Below are 12,428 nucleotides of genomic sequence, written 5' to 3' on the forward strand. Positions count from 1 at the left end.
AAGATTCAAACCACTGCCTAGCCAAGTCAAGCTCGCTTCCAATTGTTTGTTTAATTGCCTGTCTCTCGGCTCAGCGTGCCCTCCTGCAGCCCCATCTGCTGATGAGGCTGATGACAAAGACAGAGGTGAGACCTCGGAAGGTATTATAAGGACTCTGGAACTCATTCTGACCGCCACAGAAACCCATTTAAGAGTTTTAAGCAGGGAAGTAACAGGATCTAATTTATTTTTCAGAGAATCACATTGTCTGCTGTGGGGAGAATAAGCTAAGGGACAGGAGTAAAAGCAGGGAAGTGGAGGGAGAAGAGGGATCCCGAATGGCTTCTGGTTCAACCTAAATGACTGGGTACATGTGCCGGAGTGCTGGGTGGGAAGACCTGGTGTGGGGCAGGGGAAGTGGAAGTGGAGGAACTGTTTGGGGGCAAGAGTTCTGCGTGGACGTGTAAAGTGTGAGAAATCGCTCAGCTGCTTTATCCTTCTATATTTCAGTGACTCTTGGTTTATACTGTGATTTTAGAATTTATCACACTCTGACATAATTTGTTGCGTGCTCATTTGTCTTCCCAACCAGACAGTAAGTTCCTTGAGGGCAGAGACTGCCATATTTAGTCCATATCCTTAAGAAAAGGACTTAAGCAAAGTAGCCACTTAAAATGATTTTAGAATGAATAAAGATAGTATTCTAGAAACTCTGAAGAATACAAACCAAGGAAGAAAGAAAGTCTTACTTTTCTAGCAGTCTCCATTACCCAGAACTCACCTTGAATAAGGTCAACAGAAGTCACAGCAGACCGTAAATGCACTTCTGGGTCTTGTCTTCCAGCTTATAAACTCACTTATATATAATATATATCAAATCAACCCCTCCTCTTAAGCCTCTTGCATGAAGGCCAGTGGGCCCATATTGACTAGTTCTGTGTAAATGGTCTTTCTTTATACTGTACAAAGCCAAAAGCTGATAGCTTTTCAGTAAGATTTTTATTTTTAAACATCCTACTACATTGTTTTCATAGTCCTTCATTTCAGATTCTAATAGATTAATTGTACAGTCAAGAACACTTAACTATTTATCCCTTTTTAAAACTGGTTTGAATATTGAATAGACTCACAGAATTTTTAAGACAGAAACTCACCAAATCCAGAGCCCTCATTTACCTGCAGGGATGAGAAAACTGAGGCCTGAAGAAATTACTAAAGATTCTATAGTCATTCAGAAGTGAAGTCAGGTGTAGAAACTAGTTCACCTGTTTCCTACTGCAGGATTTTTTTCCACAAAGATTGGCTTCTTAATGAATAAGATGGATTTGGCCATTTTGCAAAGGACTACATAGTCTGCTTTTAAAACTTTTCTATACAGCAATATCTCAATAAATTTTATAGGAAGGATATGCCTTAAAATGAGGTCAAGCATTTTAATAAGTAAAAATCAAGCAAAGCATTCTTACCATGTATTACATGGCTTAGTGGTAATGCTCCTGGGATAGTGCACACACCAAGGGACATGCATGATTTAAAAGGCCCACTCAAGGCCTATATGGCCATGGAAAGCTGAAGGTAAATGGAGCCAATCCTACGTATAATTGTGAAGTTTGCAAGACTTGCCTTTATCATATCGGGCTTTCCTTTTATTCTTTATCTTTAGTCTTTATCTGTCACAGTGGTAATCGCGCTTCCATTTCAAAGGCCTTCCTATCTATCCTCTCTGCTCTTTCCGTTTACAGAAAAACAATTTTATATCTATTATCTACACCTTGTTGGTTGATAAACTTAAGACACTACTTGAATGAACTTTAATCAATCTGGTAAATCAATCAGACATTTATGTTCTATCCCCTTAATCCTGAAATGTGGAAGGAAAGATTTGTTCCTGGAAGAATTTTAGACCTCAGCAGAAAGATAGGGATCAAGTGGTGGAGACAGGTTCCCTCCCTCCTAGTCATCGGTCTGAAGGCAAACCAAGTATTGAGTTAGGGTGCAGAGAATGTGTCTACAGGAGCAGCCACGATGGGCCCCCCACTGTACACAAGAACAAACAAAGCTATTGCTCTAACTTTTAGCGGTATGTGCAACACTAGAAATCTAAAATTTCTAAGGTTTGGGATAACTGTTAATTATTTTAGTGATTTAAAATTAGAACTCAAAGTATTTTCAAAGCTAATGTACAAACTCACCCTGTTTACAATATAAGTATGTTACACTCATATAGTATCTTATGCTTATAGAGTGCTTTCATACATGCTTTGTGATTTGAACTTCAACAATATATAATGCAAACATCATTTCTAGTTTTAAAATGAAGATTCTAACATTTGCAGGTAATAAGGATAATAAAAGGCACAGCCAGACTGAACATAAGAGTTCCTGAACCAAGTATTTTCCCACTGTAATACGTAACTCAGTGATATTAAAGTGTAGCAATATTAAAATAACTTGCATATGTAAACTCCAAATACCTTCAAAGTAGAAAAGTAATATTGTTCCTAAATTTCTAAATAAAGTATGTTGATCTTTTCAAGCTCAAGTTTCTTCCTCTTCTTATAACTCTCTGTCAAAGACAACTGTTTTGTTATTCTGAACTGTCTCATCTTTCTAAAAGACTTCAATAGCAGAAAAAATACCATAAAAAACCTAAAGCTAATGAATAGAAATAGTCATCTTTCAATACCAAAAATACACATTTCTCACCTAGATGCTTTTTCTTCGATATCCTCTGAAAACCTTATTCAAATTAATTTAAAACATTAGCCTAAAAATTTGCAATTGTATAGTTCATTTCAACTCTGTGATTGATATACATTTTAATAACTAGCTTCTTTGCATATTTTCTTAATTTTCTAATTTTGAAGAAACACGATAGTACTGGCAGGATGTATTCTGTTTCTGCCAAAATGCATTTTATCTGGGCTTTCCTTGAAATGAATTACAAAATGTGATTATCCATAAACTATGGTTCCTTTACCCAAGGGAAATTGAATCAGATTTCATATTATACATGTTTAAAACTCACACGTTTTGCTACCTTTAAGTTATTATCTGCTCAATAGAATAGAGGTTGGGAGTGTCTACTATTAAAGTTACCAAATTCTGCTTTGTGACCGCCTGGAGGGGTGGGATAGGGAGGGTGGGAGGGAGGGAGACGCAAGAGGGAAGGGATATGGGAACAGATGTATATGTATAACTGATTCACTTGGTTATAAAGCAGAAACTAACACACCATTGTGAAGCAATTATACTCCAATAAAGTTGTAAAAAAATAATAATAAAGTTACCAAATTCAAATTTGCTTTTGAAATAATTTAGAAAGAAAAAATGCTGGAATATAATTCATCATGTGTGAAAACTGACCATTACAATGCTACGAGATAGATTTCTGAAGTGAAATAAATGATATCCATTAAAAAATAGAATCTGAACATTGAAAGAACAGTTAAAGCAAGAAAGGGGCTCACCAGTTTGAGTGAAACCAAATTGACGCAGAATCTGATGAGCGTCCAGCATGTTTGATTGTTTTGACTTCGACTGTTGTGAGGAGGCTGATACTGAAGTAAATGAGAGATTTTTGTTAACCTGTAATAGGAAAGGCAAATCAGAAACGAAAGCGTAATTTCCTGGGTTACTGATGCAAAAACTGGATGAGAAATAGTTGCTTACAATGCAAACCAGGACACGTGTCGAAAGGAGTGGCAATGATTTATACGCTTAGTTTTTAAGAGTTTACAAAACTTTAAAGTTTTTACAGAATAGTTTTTATCAAAGAAGGAATACAGTGGTAGTGAAAGTGTAACTATATTAAAGTCAATCTGCCTTACTTTGAAAACACATTTGCTTATCATGGAATTGACTTTATTAGTAACTCAGAGTGGTCTTAAAAGTTATGGCAAAAAAAATGTGAAAAATAAAACTGACTCCTTGACTGCTTTCAATTAAGAAAGGGTTAAAATGTTTCACACCCACATTTCTTTAGCATTTTTGAAATAGCAGGTACTTCCTTTTCAAAGACTGCACAGAAAACACCTGTAATATTCATGTTTATATACATCATGGTGACATAGATAACACAGCTGCAACCTAACTTGCCAAGTGAAATAGTTTCCACTGCATCAAAAAATCTCATTCTTAAGACAATGTCAAAGAACAACTAAAATAATGAACAAGCAAAATTTCTGCAAGTAAACACAATGTTTTACAACACAAAAATCCTACTATAGTTGTCTGAGTACACTGCTTTCACAGAAATGAAATTCATAACAAGTGCAACATTATAACTACAGCTACTGTAGAAAAATACATGTCACAAAAAAGTTTTAAATGTTTAGTAAATTAATAAATTCACTTTGTAACTCAAACAATTTCAGCAGTGATCTAGTCACTCATTATTAATAAACCATTCATTTATCTTATTCTTTTTATCATTTTCAAAAAGCACGATAAAATGTGATCTAATTTTGAAAAAATTTGAAACAGTTTCAAAAGTAATCTGTGAATTAACAAACTGTTAAATGATAGTTTATGGTATGTAAATATTAGTAGATGAAAATAGCTCCTTTCTCTTTTTTTGCAATAATCAAAACTACACAGAGGACTTCTACTGTATTAGTATTTAAAAATTCCCTTTTGGTGTTCTGTATACAATAGTACTGGGTTGTGGTTACATACCCTTTATCTGACTCATTATTTACATAATGTTTGTAAATACTTCCCTTCTTTCAAACAGTGATAGTAAATGGTATATCTTAGACTAAGTTTTTCTCTTGAAGGAAAGATAATTTGGTGAAAAAGTCAATTAAGACCAGATGATAATACAGTTCTAAGGTTCCTAAACTGTTGTGCTATCATCTTATAAAAAAATAAAAATATTTTTCAAAGTAGTTAGATAGGGTCAAATACTACATCAATACTAAGAAAAATTATCCAGCTAGAAAAATTCTGTAAGGAGCCATTATTAAACACTGACCAAAATTAAAGTTGACTATATTGATACAACAGCTAAAGTAACAATGCAATCACCTAACATCATCGAACTTCATTTTCCATCTTTAAATGGAGATAATAAAAATAGTATGTATGCTTCAAAGGAAATGTGCCTGAAGAGCAGTAACAATGAACTGGTATTATAAAGTGCTATTCACATAGGCTAACCATAAAGCACTAAATAACATATTAAATATGAAATAGATTAAACAAAGTACGTTGGTAAAGGGAACCTAAAGTGCTATACAAATAAAGTGCTATATAAATATTAGTTATCATTAAAATCACTACAAGTAAGGGTAATTAAAAATATGTAATGCAGTAAGAAGATGCAGTAAATTTTTCAGAATGCTATGCTTTTAAATGGAAGTACTCTATACAAAATGACATATTTATCACTTAACTATTTAATCCACTTCTCTTTTTAGAATCATTTTTCAGTTTTACTTCTGTGTTCTTAAAATTTTTTATCCTATGTGTCAAACAAAGCATTTTGAAATCTGGTGCAAAAGAACAGGTGTATGCTGGACACCACACACACACAGACACACACACACACACACACACACACACACACAATCTGCCTTAATTTACTTGTGTTAAAACAAAAATGGATACCAAGAAAGCTAGAAGAGGATACTTAAATGCCTCCACTCAAACAGAAAGACTTGTCACTCTTTTTAAGTAAAATGTTGTTAAAAAAAAACCCAACTATCATCTACTATCACGTGTTTTTCCTAAGCATTTTTATAATTTGCTCTTTCTGGACACATTTCTTAGAGACTATTTCGAATGTCCATGAAGGGATAAGTGGCAACCTAACAGAGCAGATAAGTCAGTTTCTAAGGCCGGGGTAATTGTTAATTATTATAGTGATTTGAAATTAGAACTCCAAGTATTTTCAAAGCTAGCTTACACATATTCACTACTTCATTTAAAGGAAGAAAAATAATAACAACCATTAAATACAGTGAAGCAATATCTATTTTTGAAATGTATGCTGTGGAAAAGAATTGCTTAATAATTTTACAACAACAGAAAGGTTGGCTAAGATGGTCTACCCTACAACAATCTATCCCCTTTTTACAACACACTTTTCTGCTTGCTTCATGCAAAAACCACAGTCGGCCAAAGTCAGTTTAATACCTCCATACTGTGTAAAAAGAAAAGCATAAAAATTTAATGAAATTCATAATAGAGAAAAAGAAAAAAAAACCCACCTAGAACTGCCAAGTTAATCACAAAACTGTTTTGCCTACTCTTTCTGGGTATAAACAGTTTTGTGTAAAATATGCAAATACTAATTCTCTAGGAGGGGGTTAATTTTCATGTTAAAAAAGTCATTGCTCTAACCTAAAATTGAATGCACAAAACTAAACAGGCCAGCAATAGTTTACCTTTTAGCGACTAAATTGTAAAACCACTGGGAGATATATAACACTGATTTCCATATACACTTACAAGTCTAATCATTTCAGCTGACTTTATATGCTATATTCACCTGAAGAACTGTTTTTAAATTTTCAACTTGTGAAGACACTCCAAATGGTTTTAAATGATAACAGAAAAGATATTAATACTGTCTATATGCTTATGTTAACAAATTTGTCCCATGTCCTCCAGACAACTGTCTAGTTTTTGAATTAAATTTGAACAACGCAGATAATACTTTAATTTGAAGACAGTTCAAAAACCTAGGCAGTATGTAGGAAATGTTTTGTTGCAAGTTATATGTGTGTTGTAAAAATTAAAATCCCAATATTACAAAACAAGTTAAACAGAAAACTTGAGCCAAAGTGAGATTCAAGTTATCTGAAGTAGGTCTCTTAATATCTCATAATATAAGTTTTAAAAGCAGCTTACATTTCTGTGATATCTACGTTAGTAACACCTAAGAAATGAGTTGGCTATGGTGTCATAAAGAGAAATACAACATGATCTCTAGGCCCCAGATATTTTCCTTGCAAATTGGGACAGTGAAGTGAGGGATTAGAAAGAAACACTGTTAATTAAAGAGAAATTTTTACAGTGAGGTAACGTGCTAGAAAATCTCCCCCAAATCAGTTCACCAATGCTGTATTAACTAAACTAGAATTCTAATTGGGATCAGTCATAACAAAGTTTTACTTTGTAATATTTAATCAAGATTTTTTGAGCCCTTGATACATATACCAAGGACTGGTGGTTCAAAGATTACTGATATATTCCTCTGTGAGAAGCTCAAAATTAAGATCTAGTCCTGGTTCAGACCACTTATCCAGTAGTAATATGCCTTAGGGAAAGCCAATTTACCTCGATGCATCTTGCAGTAACAAACCTTTACCTCCTTTCTCTCTTAGTGTATTTCCTGACTCCAGAGAGAAAATTTGGTGCTGGACCCCCCGAAATCCTCACTTCTAAGAACATACCTCTTGCACCTACCTTTCTGTTTCTCCTAATGTCAGAGAAAGAGGTACCCTTCCATTCAAGATTAATCCCTCCAGCTGTCCCCTTGGGGATATCCTTAAAACTCTTCCAAATTCTACTTCCAAATTCTCTACTGGCTGTTTGTCTAAAGGCTATAAGCATAAATCTTTCTACTTTAGTACAAAAATAGAAAATGTTCATTGCAGCTCTATTTACAATAGCCCGGAGATGGAAACAACCTAAGTGTTCCTCATCAGATGAATGGATAAAGAAGATGTGGCACATATATGCAATGGAATATTACTCAGCCATAAAAAGAAATGAAATTGAGCTATTTGTAATGAGGTGGATAGACCTAGAGTCTGTCATACAGAGTGAAGTAAGTCAGAAAGAGAAAGATAAATACCGTATGCTAACACATATATATGGAATTTAAGAAAAAAAAATGTCATGAAGAACCTAGGGGTAAAACAGGAATAAAGACACAGACCTACTAGAGAATGGACTTGAGGATATGGGGAGGGGAAAGGGTAAGCTGTGACAAAGCGAGAGAGTGGCATGGACATATATACACTACCAAATGTAAAACAGATAGCTAGTGGGAAGCAGTCGCATAGCACAGGGAGATCAGCTCGGTGCTTTGTGACCACCTGGAGGGGTGGGATAGGGAGGGTGGGAGGGAGGGAGACGCAAGAGGGAAGGGATATGGGAACAGATGTATATGTATAACTGATTCACTTTGTTATAAAGCAGAAACTAACACACCATTGTGAAGCAATTATACTCCAATAAAGTTGTAAAAAAAATAATAATAATAAATAAAAAGAAAACAAATTCTCACTGTGATTCCATAATTTCCTTATGCTTCACTGAAAGTTAAATTTCTTGAAAAATAGCACATAACTGCTATCCATATACCTCAACCATTCACTTTCAAGCAGCTACAACAAAGCTTTTATCCATCAGAACACTAAAACCAAAGTTAAAGTCATCGTGGACTTCAAATGATCAAATTTAGCAGATTCATTTAGGCCTCTGAGATAGCTGACATTGTCAGTAACTCTCCTGTTTCTGGGAAACCATTTTTCTGTTGGTGATCCTGCCACTGCCTATCAGTGTTGTTTGCTAGACCCACTGGGCCCTCTTATTCCCTCACAACACATGGTAATCCCGGGCAGTAATGTTTGTTTTCACTGCTTCATCTACCTTTTATGCTGATGATTCTTCAATATATTGGGTTGGCCAAAAAGTTCGTTCGGGGTTTTCCACAAGATCTTTTGCAAAAACGCGAACTTTTGGCCAACCCAATAAAACTCTTCTGATTGGTAAGTTCAAAACCAAACTAACCTTTCCCCTGCTGTTCACTTCCTCAGGGAAAGATATCACCATCCCCCCAGCTGCCCCAGCCAGACAGATGGGCATCACCTTGGACTGCTTCCTCATGCTTCACACAGAGTCACTCATTAAGTCAATCGGGTGCTCTGGCATCTGACCCCACTCCTCCCCCACAGTTAGTGTTACTGCTGCAATAGTCTCCTGATTTGTTTTTGTATCTCTTGTCTCTTCTCTAATTCTTCTTCTATACTCCTACCAGGATGATTTTTCTAAAATGCTAATTTTATTGAGCAACACTTCTGTTTAAAACCCATCATCAACTGTTCCACTGGATAAAATCCATACTTTTTAGTATGGCATACAAAGTTTTCTATATTATAACAACTACCTAGCTTTCCCACCTTACTGCTCCATCTCCTATGTTCCAGCTACAACAAATTGCATACAGCTTCCCAGACATGCCAGGTTGTTGCATGTCTCTGTGACTTAGTTCATGCTGTTCCTGTTTCCTGGGATGGGCTTCCTTCCTGGCTCCATCTTCCTTGTGGATACCAACTCCTTCTCCAAGCTTTCACTCAAGTATTATATCATGTACGAAAAGCCTTTCAGACTCTCCCAATAGAACATACCTCCCCCTCCTTTGTCTCTCCACTATCCCCACATCTTCTAGTACTATGGCACTGGTAACACTTTAGTACGATTACTTATACTGTTAGTTATCATCCATCAGACTGTAATCTTCTTGAGGGTAAAGAACAGGTTTCGTCTACCTTTCTTTAGTAAGTGGCTGGTATAGCACTAATAAGAACTACACAGAAGTCAAATGCATTAATACATATGAAAACAGTGCATGTTTTAAAACCTTACCCAAAATTAAGGTGGTATTTGTATTTAAGACTTCTCAAATATAAGTAACTTTTTTTTTTTTTTTTTTTTTTTTTCAGTACGTGGGCCTCTCACTGTTGTGGCCTCTCCCGTTGCGGAGCACAGCTCACGGGCCCAGCCGCTCTGCGGCATGTGGGATCTTCCCGGACCGGGGCACGAACCCGTGTCCCCTCCATCGGCAGGCGGACTCTCAACCACTGCGCCACCAGGGAAGCCCGTAAGTAACTTTTTGATGATAAGAATTACAGAATAATGGGCTTAAAAGTAAGAAACTCATTAATTTACATGGTTTAATACTCTTATTTAACTCTAGAAACAGGAGTGTGAAATAATAGAAAAGAATATATACATATAGGTCTCTGCCCCTGGTTCCTGGCACAGAGCTCCTGAAACCCTTGTGGTTTCCTAAGTGGTAAGAGCACTGGGAGCATCTCTTGTCCTCGTATTTTATCTTTGACTCTGGTTCCTGAAGCTGAGCTCCAAAATCTCTTGGAATTTCCTAGGTGATAGGAATGTCTTTTGCTCTAGGGAAGGGACTCTTGGTGGGCTTCTAGATTGGAGATGAAGAAATGATGAGAAGCTTAGAATTTTCAGGCCCACTCTCCATTTTGCAGGGAGGAGAGAGGGGCTGGAAATGGAGTTAATAACTGACCATGCCTACCTGAAGTCACCATAAAAATCCCGATGATATGGGGTTCGCAGAGCTTCCAGGATGGTGAGCACAGGGACGTGCTGGGAGAATGTCACACCCAGAGGAGGGCAAGGAAGGTCCACGCCCCCTCCCACATGCCTTGCTCTATGCATTTCTTCCACCTGCACGTCCATCCTTTATCATATCATTTTATAACAACCTGATAGGTAACAAGTAAACTGTTTTCTTGAGTCCTGTGAGCTGCTTCAGCAAATCAACCAAACCCAAGGAGGGGGTGGGTGCAATCTCAATGTATAGTTGATTGGTCAGAAGCACAAGTAACCTGGACTCGCAACTGGTGCCTGAAGGGGGGTGAGGGGGGCAGGCTTGTGCGACTGAGCCTTTAATTTGTAGGATTTGATGCTATCTTCAGGTAGACAGTGTCAGAATTAAGTTGCAGTTCACCCAGCTGGTGTCTCAGAACTGCTTGATGAGGGAAACCCCGCCACCTCTGGTGTCAGAAATGTCGGAGTGTGAGAGTGAGGGAGACGGGAGGAAAACTGGGTTTTCCTAAAACAAGGGTTCTCCCTGTTTTCTAAGATATCCAGTAACAAAAGTCCATAATTTCGTTTCATGGCCTATTGTAGCTTGTACTACTCCTACAGCCAAGCCAGTCTTCCAAATACTGTCAAAATACTGTTTTTTAAAGGAGTTTTAAAAATTTATTTTCATTGGAGTCTCTATTTTTTTAAAACTTTTTATTTTTCAGTGAATAATATGTTCCAAGATAGTTTAAACTATAATACAGATCATTACTTCACCTTTACGGCATTCTTGAATAAACTTTAGCTTGGTTACATTTATATTCATTTAGGGTAGATGATATCAATAATTGAAAAAAAAAAAGATAAAGTTCCCTGGCTTCCAGAAGCTTACAGAGGCGTGTGGAAATTCAGACGTGTAAAGATTAGAGGTGGAAGCAATACCATGTAAAATTTAAAAAGAAGGAAAGATGGAAGGGAGAGAGGGGAGGAGGGGGAGGGAGAGGGAAGAAAGAAAAGCGTTGTTCCTCCCTGAGGGAATTCATAATTTAATTCTGGAAAAGACAGGCAAAATTTATTACAATTTAAGGCAGAATAAGCCCAATTATATAACATGCCAGGTATGAATAAATATGTCTGAGAACATGAGAAAAACAGACTAATTCCATTTGTGAGGAATCATACAAAGCTTAATGGAAATAGACTCATACCATTTCTGGTATGCTTCAGTCCACTCCTAAACAAAGGAAAGTGCAAGGAAATTTGTAAATTATAAATTTATGTGTAAGTCGTCCAGGGCTACTGCAATTCAGAGCAATGTAACAGACTTCTAATACCAATTACTATCTCAGAAGTAATCAGATGAGAGAACTCTTTTACCTTCCCATCATCAAATCTGTATCTGAGCATCTACCCATACTTTCTACCTATTTGCCTATCAGAAAGGATGAAAACGCCCTTCTCTTAAGGCTAGTTTCTCCACTGGTATTCAGGATTACATCCCCTTTCACATTTTCTAGGACTTGAGTCCAGCAATTACCACCTCCACGGGACATTATCAACTTCTCCATCACCATTGAATTATTCCCATCAACAAATAAATATGCTTTAATATTGTCCATCTAATGTTCCCCTCCAGTTGCTGCTTCTCTGCTCCCCAGTTAAAATGTCTTAAAAGAATGGCCTACACACTCTCTGCTTTATATTCTCCCAATCTGTCTTCAACTCACTTCAATTGTGCTTTTGTCTCAGCCACTTACTGAAACAGCACTCATCTAGGTAACCAAAGGACACCACCGTGCCTACTTTCTGTCCTCATTTTACTCTTTCTCTCAGTAGCATGTGACTGTTTATCACTCCTCTTTCTTAAAATACTTCCTCTGGGATTTTCTGACATACCCTCTCCTGGACCAGGGCCTCAGGTATTTAGCTATAATCTCTCCCCAGGTGATCTTACCATATCTGACAGTTTAGAACAAAAAGGACTTTAGCCCTGACTTCTCCCCTGAGCTTAAGACTCATAGACCCAATTGCTTACTTCTCAGCTATAGCCATATTGAAAACTCCACTCCAGTATTCCTCACCTCATTAAAAAGCACTGCTACCATCTACACAGCTGCTGAAAGCAGCAATATAGAAGTTATTTCTAATTTCTTTCT

The 12,428-nt window shown here is 36.7% G+C and overlaps 1 protein-coding gene across 8 annotated transcripts in view; it reads right to left on the reverse strand.

The window, feature by feature from the left end:
* Nucleotides 1–12,428, reverse strand: part of AHI1 (Abelson helper integration site 1) — a gene marked incomplete at its 3' end in the record, with an annotated part of 211,262 nt that overhangs the window by 117,200 nt on the left and 81,634 nt on the right. For all 8 annotated transcript variants that reach the window (XR_014017212.1, XM_081251012.1, XM_081251011.1 and 5 more), the window contains exon 21: nucleotides 3,450–3,567. Coding sequence is in view for 7 of the 8 variants with exons in the window: in XM_081251012.1 (XP_081107138.1) it covers nucleotides 3,450–3,567 (118 nt within the window). The remainder of the gene's footprint in view (nucleotides 1–3,449; nucleotides 3,568–12,428) is intronic.

This window comes from Mesoplodon bidens (genome assembly GCF_964165515.1).
Source record: "Mesoplodon bidens genome assembly, chromosome: 12".
NCBI lineage: Eukaryota > Metazoa > Chordata > Mammalia > Artiodactyla > Ziphiidae > Mesoplodon > Mesoplodon bidens.